Genomic DNA, 14,440 nt, shown 5'->3' on the forward strand with positions numbered 1-14,440 from the left:
TTTTCGAGACAGGGTTTCTCTGTGGCTTTGGAGCCTGTCCTGGAACTAGCTCTTGTAGACCAGGCTGGTCTCGAACTCACAAAGATCCGCCTGCCTCTGCCTCCCGAGTGCTGGGATTAAAGGCATGCGCCACCACCGCCCGGCTTGAGATACATATTTAAACAGATCTAAGTGTTGCTCTCTGCCTGAGTGGTTGAAAACAAGGAAGTGGAAGTGGCTATGAACTTTCCAGTTTGGGTAATCAGGAAGATGGTTCTGCTATTGAAACAGTAAACAGAGGAGAAGCAGAAGTCTGCCTAGGTCAAGGTGCTGAGTGCAGTGACTGATGGCAAGGGAAGTGTCCTGGCAGTTCAAGGGAAGACATCTAGCAGGTGGCTAGGGACGCTGTCCCTGAAGATTAAGTACCAATTACAATACAGGGATAACAGCCTGCTGGCCAGAAAGGTAAGGCTCTCTGGAACAGAGACTGACCTTCACAAAGCAGCAAAGCACCTTGGCAGAGTCTGAACAGAGCGTCATTGACGCCACACGAAGGAGACAAAGGTAGAGGACAACTCAGACACGTCTGCTGCGAAAACTCCGGGAGACACCCAGACGACCAAAGGTAGAGATGGACAGATTCTGAACAACACCCAACAATCTGATTTCTGAGCTTGGTGGTGCAAGCCTATAGAGCTGAGGACTCAGGGGTCAAGGCCAAGATGGGCTACCCACCCAGCAGCTACCTGTTTGTATCAAAATCCTACCTGATTCAAAGGGAGGGAACAAGGATTGAGGGAGAGAAGGAGAAGGGAGAGAAGGAGGGAAGAAGGGAGGAGGGAGGGGAAGAAGGAAGGAAAAAAGTAGCAGAGGATGAAGGAGAAGAGTCATAAGCGATAAAGGAATAAGTTAGACAAAGAACGGGGGTGGGGCACTTGCCGGCTTTTATTGTCAGCTTGACACAACCCAGAGTCATCTGGGAAGATGGAACCTCATCTGAGGAAGAACCTGGATCCACTTAGCCCATGGCCATATCTGTGAGACAGTCTTGACAGAAGGTTGATGTGCAAGGCCCAGCCCACTAGCAGTGACACTGTCCCTGCGCAGGTGAGCTGGGCTGTCTCAGAAAGCTAGCTGAGCAGATGCCAGTGGGCAAGGCAGCAAGCAGAATCCCTCCATGGTCTGAACTCCAGCTCCACTCTGACTTGCTTCAGTGATGGGCTGTGATCTGAGGTATCCGCTGAAATAAACACTTTTGTCCATCAAAACAACAGAAAGCAGCCTAGAGCAAAAAGAAGACAGCTGCCCTGCAGGCAGGGTGACCTGAGTTCTCAGATCCCTGCGCCCGATGCAGAACTAACAGCTGGGCATGGTGGTGCCAGGGAGACAGAAACAAGGAGACCCCTGGGGTTCAGTGACCAGCCAGTCTATCCTATTACTAGTTTTTCTAAACCCAAACAAACTTGAATAGACAAGCTGCCTAGGGTTTCACAGAAAAAAACATCCTATGCTACCATTTCACACAAACAATACAAGTGCAGTAAAATTTCAACAGGGTGTTTTGTCTGAGGAATGAAGCTGGGTAGTTAAACTCACAGAGCAAACTAATGAAATCTACGTAATTTTGAATCTTGATGAGAACAGGATTGATGATTACTTCAAACTGGGTCCTGCTTTTTTGGGAAAAAATCATTTTATAAAATTAATTTTTAAAAGGTTTCCTATCCTCAGGAAGAAAGGAAGGAAGGGAGGGAGGAACGGGGGTGGGGGGGGCAGAAGGGAAACTAATAATAAAGTCCTAAAAGGAAGGAACTAACTATATCAAGCAATAAAATATCATCTAAGCTCCCAGAAAATAAAAGCAGGACACAAGTACACAAGACTAAAAGAACTGGGGATGTTGGAATGGACCAAAGCATACACACTTAGGAAAAGATGAACTAAATTAATACACGGGCATTAGAATTGTCTAGGAGAAATTATTCAACATACTATGACCTGCATATGCAGATAAATTCCAATCAGAGAAAAGAGTTCAACGTAATAGCAAAACCACAAAATTAATAAAACAAAACACAACTCTTATTTTTATCTCTCACTCAGTTTGTCTGAGATGGGGGTCTCATTAAGTAGCTTAGGCTGTCATCAAACTCAGGCTCCTCCCTCCTCAGCTCACCAAGGACTGGGATTGTAGACATGCACCGTCACCCAGCTCCAAACTCCCGAGAGTGAAACTAACCATAAAGAATCCTAACACTGGGGGTACGGGTGTGGGGCTGGGGAGCATTTAAGTAGAATCTTAATCTTACAATTTGGCAGTCTAGAGAATATGTCAACATTAAAAAAAAAGGCACAAAACTTTATATTCCTGGGTGGGGTAGACACCTATATACCTGTAAGGAGATCATTTGGGAGGTTGAGACAGGGGGATAGCAGCTTTGATAGTGTAGCTTGGGATAAACTGGACTACACAGTATAACCATGTCTCAACAGTAGTGATGTTTCCACATAAACAAGTAAAAGCCAAGGCTTCAGAGCCAGGCCGGCCATGCCACATCCATCAGAGAACAGGGGACCACATGATTCCCACTGACTTCAGCCACAGACGAGGGGGAAACCAGAGCTACTCCGAGGACTTCCGAAAATTGTGATAAAGAACAGGCAGGGGAAACACTTTAACATACACCTTAATGTTCTGATTTCTCTGCATAAAGGCGATACTTTGACACTTGAGAATTTTTACAATGTATCTAGGAGTAAATTCTGTAAATGAAAGCATTAGATTATATAATACTCTGACGGAACCCCTCCCCCATTCACACTATGGCTGTGCTCACCTTTCCATGGACCTACCTAGTCACTGTGTTTGAGAAGCTCAACTGAGCCGGGTCGTGGTGGTACATGTCTGTAATCCCAGCATTTGGGAGGCAGAGGCAGGCAGATCTCTGTGAGTTCGAGGTCAACCTGGTCTACAAGGCAAGTTCCAGAACAGTCAGGGCTACACACAGAGTAACCCTGTGTCAAAAAGCTCCCCTCAGTAACCCCCCTCAAAAAAAAAAGAAAAAAAAAAAAGAAAGCTAAACTGAGTTGCCAAAGTTATAAGCCAGAGCTGGTTCCAATTGTATCAGAACCTATTCAATTTCTAAAACTGATGCTTCTATTTATTAGGCAACTGTTTTATAGTAACTTCCAAATTGTTTAGGAATAATAGTATAATAAAAAGCACTTTTTCCAAACCACGGTGTGAAATACTTATTAGATTAAGCTAGAAAATCTATGCCTAGTCACTGTCAACAGCTGACTGGAACCGTTTTCCATAAACCAGTTAGCACAGAAAGGCTAAAGCTGAGAATTCCAGTGTCTGCGGCATAAAGGAAGCCCCTCATGTCACACATTTTCCCAGGGCAGTGTCATATGGGAAAGATGAGTTCACTGAACCCACCTGCTTCACTTCTCACAACGACAGATCTGGGACACTCTTACAGGCTTCTAAGGGCTAAGTGCTGGAAAAAACACTTCTACAGACATGTCATAAAGATAGGTCAATTGTCTGTAAGTTCATAAAGATACACATTGTTGCTTTACAAATCTAATAATGGGAATTGTTTTTAAGTATAAGAAGGCACCATGGAATCTGCATCTGGAGCAGACAATAGAGATAGTGAAAAGCATGTCACTTGTTGCCAAGCTAAAAGTTAATTTGAATAAATGTTGTTTCATGCCTGAGTATCCTAACTTTCTTTAACCTCAAAGCATACTAAGTCTGTTGTAGAATTATCTTTTCCAAGGAAGAAATTATTACACTACAAAATTTCACTTTGTTGAAAGAAATACTATATTTGTAAGTGTTATTAATGCTTTATTTTGACTCAAAAGTAGTAAGAAAGGCTAGAGAGATGGCCCAGCAGTTAAGAACATTGTCTCCTTTTCCAGAAGATCCTGGTTTGGTTCCAAGACCAGCATGGCTGCTGTAGGCACTTCATGAATGTGCTACACAAACATTCCAGCAAACAAACCTTCATACACATATAAAAGAAAAATATTTCTCTAATAAGAAGAAATATTGCATTTTCTAAAGCTTACTTTGGCAATTACTACTTAACCCCAAATTAGAAGGGGCCAAATTCCAGGAAAAATATCTCTCCTTATTTACACTTCTTCATACTAAAAGCAAAAATATTTACCCGTGTCTTTCAATTTTATTCTAGAAAAATAAATCCTGTTCTTCTCTGGCTCTAGTAATTCCTATACCAGGGTAAAACAAAACTAGAAACAAAACTCACAAACACATCCACTGTCAACTCCATGTCCTGGATGCTCATTTTATCCAAAATAAAAAATGGATATAAGGGCAATTAATGAAAAAAATGCTGTGAATATGAAAGAGAAAAAGGAGGACATGGGAGGGTTAGAGGGAGGAAGGAGAAAGGGGGAAATGATATAAGTATAACATAATTAAAAGAAATAATTTTTAAATAGAAATGGAAACAAATTCATCACAAAGCCAGGAAACGCACGCAGACACTTACCTACATAATGCATATTAAGAGCCAAATACTTATACTGGAAAAGAGGGTTGTTGTTGAGGCTACTTCTTTGGATCTGCTGGAAAAAGGAGCTGACGTCCCATCTGTACAGGACATCCAGCAGCATGATGCTCGGCACCCTCAAGGCCACGTTCAACACTGCCTCCAGTTTCTCCTTTGCAGCCATGTTTTTGTTTTTGATTGGTTTCTTGGAGCCGACCTAAAAGTCAGAAGATACCATATGCAAAGAGAAGTCAACACAGACCACCTTTCAAGAACCTCCCAAGAATCTAATGGGTTGTTCTGGAAACATCTCTGTTTCCATATTTATGTTACATCAAAATGCTCTCGCTTTCAGATATGCCCCAACATGACTCAGAATAAACATTTACACCTCAAAACTTAAAGAAGCCGCTACCTCCAAATCTCCTAACTTAGTCACAAAACCTCCCCATGAGAATGCTCTAATTTGAAGAAAATACCCTCCCCCTATGTTGGTATTTGAGACTGACTAACTACTCTAAGAAGAGGGAAGATGTTAAAAATATTTACTAAATGAAAAAGCCTAAAGTACTAATGAAAGCGGCAGGTTCGGTTCTCTCCATTTTACACACGTCTTTATCCTTAATGTTTATAACCAAAACTGAAGAACTAAGTATCGTTTTTGTTTCTTTTTACAGTACTGGAGACCAAACCCAGGGCCTTGTACCTGTGAAGCAAGCCTGTATCAACTAACAGTCCCAGCTACATAGGGAACCTACAACACAGAGAATTTTCAGGGAAGACACAAAGAAACATAACGTGATACTGTTTCCTTTTCCCACACTTATCTGGAATCTCAGTCTCTCTAAAGAGAAGGAAGATGAGGCTCATGGAATGAGTGAGTGGTAACAGTGGCCGCATCAAGTCTGTAAGGTCTTTGCTTACACAATGATAAGCACAGAGAGAATGGAAAGAAAAGGCTGGAAAGGAAGGAACTGGATGGCAGTTAGCGGGATCTCAAAAGAACAATTTGATGAAACAGCTACAGATTAATGTAAGGAATGCGCAGAGGGCAAACCCAAGTGGGTAAAGGACAGCTTCAAGAGTAAGGAGAATTCTGGACTCTTGGCTCTGACGATATCCTTTTAAGAATTTTGCTGAGAAAGCGAAACACATTTCTAGCATTGGCAGTCATTTCAGACATTAGCAGAGAGACGAAAACATTTATTTTTGACGGGGATTACAGTGACAGATGCTGTGCTATAGTCAAGTGTTTGTCAGTGTTCCTGCTGTCCTCGGGGACCGCTGCGAACTCCTTAGCTCTGGCACTCTCAACTCAAAGGAACTAAGCTTAGCACACCATCCAGAAACTTCTCACAACCTTACGTCAGTCATTCCCATAGCGGGAATGTTCTCACACATGTGAACATGCTGCCAATCATGTTATCCCTGTTTTATAGATAAACTATAATTCTGGTGACTTTAAATGAGTAAGAGCTGTTAATCATTTTCCTATATGCAAAATTAAACCGTGGGACTCAAACAAAGTAACTCTGTCCTAGGAAGAAAACTATCACAAAAACAAAAAACAAAAAAACTCTACAATCAGTCCTAACTGCGGACCACACTGCTGAGAAACTCAACTCAAGGCAGTGGTTCTCAACCTCCCTAATGCTGCGACCCTTCAATACAGTTCTCATGTTGTGGTGACCCCCAACTATACAATTACTTTGTTACTTCATAACTGTAATTTTGTTATGAATACTGTTATGAATCATAATATAAATACCAGATAGCAGGGTATCATATCCAAACGGGCCGTGACCTGCACGTTGAGAACTACTTACTTTAACAGAAGCTCTTGCTCCTATCTATAGTCAACCCCACATATCCACAGATTCTGTTTCTGTGCAGCAAATGATCTCAGCTTCAAAATACTGAATGTTTGTTCTGAATGTGGTCAGACCCTTTCTCATCACTGTCCCTCAAGGAGTAGGATATGAAAGCCACCTACCTAGTTCATACACTGTATTAGACATTGTAAGTAATCTAGAGATGGTTTGAACGCGGCATGGGTACAGCTGAGTCAACGACTCAGCAAGGAGAGCGCTTGCTGCCAAGGCTGACAACCTGAGTTCGATCCCTGGACACTACATGAGGAGAGGAAAGCACCAAGCCCAACAAGTGGTCGTAGGACCCGTTCCGAGACCATTCCCTGGATAAAGATGAGTATAACTTAAAAGCATCCAGGAGGATGTTCATAAGCTGTATTTATGAAAGGGACCTCAGCTCATGCAGGCTTGGGTATCTAAGGGGTATCCTACAACCTAAGGGTAAACGGAAGAAGCACTATATGACGGCGACCTTAATATTATACTGAAAAAGTGACTGTTTCTGTACATTCTAGAATCCAGTGTAAATCACTGCTGCTGTCTGTGTAACAAACAGAAGTAGGCATTATTGAGTTGATATTTATGGTCAGTATTCATCTAATCTAGTGCCTTCCTCTGTGTTTAATGTTACTTTTAAATTGATCATATTTCCCATAACTCTAAAAGAAAAAATTAAGCACATACTCCCCTGTTGTAAAAATCTAGATCTGAATGTGGAAAGAAAAAAAAAAAGTGCTGCCTAATCCATACATATATCACAAAAGAAATCCATTAGCCAAAAGGTGCATGTCCCTGTAAATGCCCTGTCTTCCAAATACAACAAACAAAAACAAACCTTGGGTCCCAAAGGCTACCAATTCAGAAAATTATCCAAGAAACAAAAATCAGCACAATTAACTCAAAAGCCAAACACCGGAAGAAAGTGGAGTAGCTAAAGTCAGCCCACCTGAGAACAAACATATTCAGTGTTTCCTTCATTTCTGGACCCGCTTGAAGTTATTAATAAGATGCCCCATAGACGGACATGGGAGAAACACATAAAACACAAAAGACCAACCACATCTCTCAGAACTTTGCAGTTCTGAATCTTCCTGAGGTAGGCATACATAGGAACAGGTAGGAACCATCACAAATAAATCAATGATCTACAGTCTAGCCCCATGCTCTAACTCAGTAGTTCTCAACCTTCCCCATGCTGTGACCCTTTAATTCAGCTTCTCATGTTGAGGTGACCCCCAACCACAAAATTATTTTCGTTGTTACTTCATAACTGTAATTTTGTCACTGCTATGAATCATAATGTAAATATTTTTTGGAGGTAGAGGGTTGCCAAAGGGGCCACATCCACAGGTTGAGAAACACTGGACTAAACCAACATCTAGATAAAATTCAGAGATATCTGCCATGTTTGTAGACGCTCACACTTCCAAGCAAAACTCCAGCCTTCTGGGCCAATGACATGGCTCAGTGCCTCAGACACTTTTTTTTTTTTTTTTTTTTTTTTTGGTTTTTCGAGACAGTGTTTCTATGTGGTTTTGGAGCCTGTCCTGGAACTAGCTGTTGTAGACCAGGCTGGCCTTGAACTCACAGAGATCCGCCTGCCTCTGCCCCACGTGCTGGGCCTCAGACATTTTCGAACAAGCCTGAGGGCCTGAGTTCAGTCCCTGGGACTCGCTGGGCTGAAGGTGGGAACTGACTCTCAAGGTGTCCTCTGACCTCCATACCGGCAATGAGATACCGCACACCTGACCACACAGAAACACAAAGTAAACAAGAGAAACTGTATATCCTTAATGATTGGTTCAAAGAATGTATTTTCCTGGGTCTAGTGTCAAACAGGGCTAATTAGTGTTTATAAAACTGGAGCTCACGCTTCTCTTAAAACAGAAACACTAAAACCAAAAAGTTTGACATACCCGAGTCCAAATATATAAACTTTCTGCACTATCTTTTGACCTTTCCTGCAAGATCCTAAAACTTCCTTGAGTTATGGAAAGAAGTGGAAATGAATTCTGCATCATGTTTCTGCAAACATCGCTAACTAAAGATGACTCAAACCTACTTTATACAGCACAGCAGCTAAAAAATAATTTTTTTTTTCTTCCCAGAAACCAAACCTTTCTTCCCAGAAACAGAAAGGACGGTTCAACAAATGCTCACCCAAAAACAAATCCTAGTAGTTTCAGGGAATGCCTTCCCATGCCTGGAAACAGCAATGTCTTGTATAACGTGCATAAGTTATCATTGGATTTGTGGGTTAGGAAAAACAGGGGCCTCATTCTGCATTTTCCTAAATCTACCACATTTACTTTTAAATAGGAAGAAATCAAATAAAGCATCCTTAACTAAAAAAATAAAATGTAAAGGCGAAGAGCTGCTGAAAAATCACCTTGCATTTTTAAAAAGTGTGGTATTACGATAAAATAAGGGAATCCCACAACTCCTTAACTCCCTTTTTAAAAAGACAAAGCAAAAATAAGGACGCATGACTCAATGTAAAATTACTGATGGTTTAAATCGATAATATAGATAATTTAGGGCTGATAGTTACACCTCTTTTCTCACCAGAAGGAGAGTAAACAAAACCATCACCATCAGCCTTCTTTCTTTGCCCTCGGCAATTAAAGAAAAATTTTGTATCAACTAAACCTAATGGTAAGCAGATGGGGGACGGGAGGCTGTCCATCTGTTGGGATGCTAAGACCTTAAAAAAAAAGTGAAAGGGCAAAGCTGGACCCTAATAGCCTAAAGGAGAAACCAGGAAAGAGATAGAACTTCATTACATAAGTGTTGGCACACGTTTTAAATATAGCTAGTCCTCCCCACTCCCACTGCGTTGCTAGCTAACTTTGTATGTACTTGGTTTCCACAGAAACTACTAGCAATCCTGTGATTCCACATCATCCCCGAAACCACATCGATAAGAGTTCACTCAAGTGCAAAAGACATCGTCCAAAGTAAGAGACGGACAGAGGGAAAGGGAAACAATGCTACCTCTGCCATTGGCCGCTCAGCCTGGGTCACGACTGCAGCACCGACAGACAGCTCATCCTTTTGGGCCTCGTTCAAGATTCACAGAGCTGCACACTCGGTATTTTATAAAATAAAGACGCACACAGTCCCCCTCCTTTCCTTTCAGACTAGTTTCCTGTTTACTGCAGACAGCGATGCAAAGCCGTCCATTAATCTTTGATGCCTTCCCACTGCAAAGGCCCCTTCCCCCGCCCCATCTCTCTCGCTCTCTCCCCGCACCCCCGCCCCACGCCTGCTTTTCTCAGATACATTTGAACTGTAGTAACCCCAAGCCAACTCGCGGCAAGCAGGCAGCACAGCACAGCAGCAGCGCGGCGGGGACGCAGCAGCCCCAAGGCTAGAGGATTACGTGGAGCAGAAACTCTGCCAGGGAGAGGCCCGGGTGCTCCCCTGTCTCACCAAGGGTGCTGGTTCTGCCGCGCCACACACCGAAAGGTGCGCTTAGAAGAGTCCAGCCAAGTTCCTAACCCTCAGATAGAATGGGGAGCCCATTCCACAAGGGAGAGCAAGACTCGTAGGGTGGGAAAGCAGAGCTGGGAAGAGCGAACCCAGGGATGGCAAGCGGGAAAAGGAACCAGGACACACACAGAGACAGAGAGATGAGCAACTCGTGACTGTGAAGTGTGTGACGTGACACACTGCACACTGAGTCCAGGGGTCCCCCACTCAATGGGCTTAGCAGGTCTTTTTGAACCCCGCAACCTCGCACATCCTGCACAAGGTTAGGATGAGTTTAGGAGCTACGAGGAGGGGACGTCAGGAAAGTGGCAGGGAACCTTGGAAGCAAAGTGGACTTTAAAAAGGCAAAAGAGGGAAAGTTGGAAATGCAAACCTGAGCAAAGGAGCCCGAACCGGGCACCTCTGCGAGACAGACCGGGAAAGGCCTTGCAACCCGGGTACTGGAAAGAAGAGAGGGGTGAGCCCGAGTGAGGGCATCTCAGGAATGTGAGGGTTCTCTCCCTCTCCAGGCGCGGGAGAGGAGGGATGGTGGGTAGGAAGGAAGAAGTCGAGGCCCCGGGAGCTAGTACCGGGCTCGGCGAGGAGGTAACAGGAGACCGAGCGCTGCTCGAGGGGTGGGCGGGAGGGCGCGGTGCGGAGGGGGAAGAGGCCCCAGCCAAGATCCGGAGGAGGAGGGGGGCGCGACTGGGAGGAGCGAGGATGGGGGAGGGGAGGCGCAGTGGGCAGCAGGCCTGCGGGATGCTCTGAGCTGACCGCAGTCACCTGGGGCCGCAGCCTCCCTGCCTGCGGGGCGGCACTGAGGATGGCGGTGTCCGCTGCTGCCCGGTTCCGTCGCCCGCCCCTCCGGTGAGATCTTCGGCTGAGACGGCGGGGGGCCCGGTATGCGCGGCTCACAGCGGCGGCTCCTCAGCGTCCGGCCTCGGCTGCGGCGTCTCGGGAGGCGGAGGCAGCGGCAGCGGCCCGAGCCGCGAGGTCACCATCGTCCGTGGCGACAAAGGCACTCCCGGGCCGAGAGCCAGCATCAGCGCCCGGCGGCCGCCATGGCCTGGTCCCCGCGCTCCGGCTCCGCCCCCCGCGCTCTGCGGCGACCGCCGGTTCGCGCGCTCTGCGCCTGCGCGCGAGCTTGCCATCGCCCGGCCCCAGTGCGCCCACGCTCACTCACAATCGCTCACGGCGGGATCTTCTCGCACCGCCTCCGGTGAGTGGGCCTCAGATGCCGGCTTCTCTCTGGTGCTGGCCCGGGAGACTCTGCCTAGGCAGGGCGAGGCTACACCTGGACAAGCACTGTGACCCCAGCCATTCTGACACGTGTTCGCGCTCACCACGAGCGGCACGCTCCCACACCCACACTCACCTGCTGGGACCACGTGGGACAATGTGAAAGGCTGGTCCCTGCCGCGTGCAAACGCTAGAGCAATTTTTAACTCTCTCCTCGACTGGACTAAGACGGTCGCCTCCAGGGTATCAGGGACTACGTGCAGGAAAAAGGTTGGATGCTGGATGAGTGAACGGTTTGGAATTGCTCCCAAGGACTATTCTGACTCCTTGGTTTGGTGCAAATAATTAACTATCTATGAAAATAAATGCTCTTAATGGGTTTGTCGTTCCTTTTGGTTCAAGGTTCAAAACACGTTACAGTGCACACACCCTCTCCCGGACGCCCAGGAAGCTCTTTTGTTCTGCTGTAGTCTCCTAATACTGTGACTTATTCCTACCTTATTTTAAATGTCAAAGCTTTTAGAGGAGGAACTGTTCCCATAGTACAAGGCCCCGGGCTCGCTGTGGGTATTACTCGTCCCTGGACTTCAGCAGGATTTTGCAGAGATCTATTACTGTGTTTGTCTATATTAACTTGCCTCGCCATTACCTTCTGCAATTTGCCCTTGTTCCTTGATTTGGTTCAGTCTCTAGAGAACCAGTTGCCACTAGAAACTAGTGTGGCCTTTCATTAGACAGTGCCTAGGTAACAGAAGATGAACAGCAAATAATCTGTAAGGTGTTGCACCATGCTGGCGCATTCTGAACTTGCCAAGAGCCTCCACAAAGCAAAATAAGTGTACTTGAAGTTTGTGTCCACTTTGTCCACTGCTTAAGACACACACACACACACAAAAGATTCAGAACCTCTGGGTCTCCCTTACCATTCTGCATTTAAGCAATGCCATCAGAACTGGAGAGATCGCTCAGCTGTTAAGAGTACTTTCTCTTCTCCAGAGAACACTCCTATATCACCCCCCAACTCCCTGGTTCAATTCCCAGCACCCTGGTGGCTCTAACTCCAGTCTCAGGGGATCTGACGCCCTCTTCTGATCTCCATGGGCACTACAAACATGTTTTGTGCAGACACACATGCAGATGAAACATCCATACACATAAAATTTATATGGAAACAATGCCATCCTGGAGACATCAGTAAAATTCACAGCTTATCTTCCCTTCCATTGTGTCTTAGCTTATTTTCCTGTGGCTGCAACAAAACCCAAATGGAATTTTTGGGAGAATGGATTTACTTCAGCTCACTGTTTGATGCACGGTCCATTATGGGAGAAGTTAAGGCAAGAGGAACTTGAAGCAGCTGGTCATTCTGTATCCCTAGTCGAGAAGCAAGCAAAGAGGGATGTCAAAGCATGCATGCTAGTGCTGAGTGCCTCCCTTTCTCACTCTTAACGCAGTCCATGATGCTCTACCCAAGGCATGGTATCACAATAATCAAGATAACACCTTCTGGGGCTGGAGAGATGGCTCAGTGATTAAGAGCACTGACTGCTCTACCAGAGGACCTAGGTTCAAGTCCCAGCACCCACACAGCAGCTAACAACTATCTGTAACTGCTAGATCTGACACCCTCACATGAACATACTTGTAGGCAAAACACTAATGTACATAAAATAAGAATAAATAAATTACGTTTTAAAAAAGATAACACGTTCCACAGACGTGTTCCCATGTGACTGATTTTGTCAAATCGATCATGAGCAGCAATTATCACATATACTGACTTCACGGCACGGTTTAAACGTGTCTGGGAATTCTGTTTATAGTTCCTGTAACCACTTCTGTTGAGGTTCCTTAGGCCACTCTGGAATAAACAACCCTGTCACATGGCAGAGCAGTGGGTTCATGCGTCTCTGCCTGTAGCCTACTAAGCTAAGCGTGAAACTGTTCTGGTTAATGGTTGCAGTAGGAAGCTGCCTGTGCTAGCAAGACATTCTCTTGGCTTTCACTCTTAGAGTTTCACTCCTGGCTGAGTCAAGAAAGCACGAGGCCAAAAACATATAACAAAGAAGTGAAAATACATATATTAATCTGAATGGTTGCCTTGATTCTCAGAGAAACAGCAGAATCTTGACAATACTTTAGTTTCGTGAGATTTTTGCTTTGCCTAGGTGGAAGGGAGGCCTGCCCCAGCCCTTGCCTTTCTTTGTCTTTCTAAAGAATAAAGAGAATGACTTCAAAGCTTAAGAATTTCACCATGAGTTCACCAGACATGTAAAAGCAAAGGCAAGTCACATGACCTTTTACCTTTGAGTTTTACAGGAGTGGCCTGTAAATGCTGAAGTTCAAAACAACATGTGAAGAAAATTACTCTGGTAATGAAAGGGTTACTGCCAGAACCTAGCTGCTAATCCAGTTTGGGGAAGGCTCCAGAAGCTGGTAAGTAAATCAAACTGAAAAGAAAAACCCAGGGGGGGAAAAAAGAACCCAACTGGGACTGGACAGAGGGTCACTCCAATAAAAGAGAAGGGTCACAATGTAAGTACTTCCTGGAAAGAGATTCAGCCACCCAAAGCAGGAAGAACCAGCAACTGCATTTATTGGAACAGACTTAAGGAAATGCCCAGATGCCACAGCTTGATCATAAAAGGAACCAACCTGGGAGCTAAAAGGGCAAAGGTAATGGAGTATGACTGGGGGCCGACAGACAGAGCATACAGGGTTCTGGAGTTAACTCCCTTTCTTCACAGCTGCTTCCAGTGGCCTGGCGAAAGTCAGTGCAGCATTGCGGAACAAGGCCTGCTTGTTGCGGTTCTAGTTGTTTTAAATGACCAGCTCCCGGGTTCCTTATAAAGCCAACTGTTGCTGATAACCAAACAGAAACAGGCTCCCGTGGGAAATCTGCGTGGGACTGATGGCCAGTTCCTTAGGCACTGCCTTCTCAGGCCAGAATTGAGGTATCTTAGCCTCTATTTCACAGGCTCAACCTCCAAAGACCTGGAGTAGCCAACATTGAGAACTTAAGGGGAGGGGAGGATTTTTATGTGTTCATTTATTCTTTATGCTATTATTCTGAGTATTCAGAAATATTTTTTCTGTCCAATTAAAAATATTAGACAGTCAACATTGAGAATTGGGGGTGCCTGAGGAGATAGCTCTGTGAGTAAGAGGCCTGTTCTGCAAGCATGGAGATCTGCATTTGAATTCTCCAGCACCCACATAAAAAGCCAGGTCTAGCTGAACATATATGCCTGTATCCTAGTATTGAGGGATAGTGATGTGGAATTTCCTTCTATGCTATGAATATGTTTTATTACCATTGGTTAATAAAGAAGCTGCTTTGGCCTATGGCAA

General features: G+C 45.0%; 1 protein-coding gene across 3 annotated transcripts in view; it reads right to left on the reverse strand.

Annotated features, from left to right (window-relative positions):
* The window catches only part of Rnf145 (ring finger protein 145), a 46,899-nt gene extending 35,997 nt beyond the window's left edge, over positions 1-10,902 (reverse strand). Inside the window, exons 1-2 of one of the 3 annotated variants that reach the window (XM_005368173.2) lie at positions 10,634-10,902; positions 4,509-4,725 (exon numbers count right to left, since the gene is read on the reverse strand). In XM_005368173.2, coding sequence (XP_005368230.1) covers positions 4,509-4,692 — 184 coding nt within the window. In that variant the 5' untranslated portion in view covers positions 4,693-4,725; positions 10,634-10,902. Of the gene's footprint in view, positions 1-4,508; positions 4,726-9,373; positions 9,507-10,244; positions 10,432-10,633 lie in introns of those variants that run through there. The other 2 variants (XM_026789799.1, XM_005368171.2) reach the window with 2 other exon arrangements.
* Positions 10,903-14,440: the final 3,538 nt, after the last annotated feature.

Source organism: Microtus ochrogaster, unplaced genomic scaffold (assembly GCF_000317375.1).
Source record: "Microtus ochrogaster isolate Prairie Vole_2 unplaced genomic scaffold, MicOch1.0 UNK30, whole genome shotgun sequence".
In the NCBI taxonomy this organism is placed as follows: Eukaryota; Metazoa; Chordata; class Mammalia; order Rodentia; family Cricetidae; genus Microtus; species Microtus ochrogaster.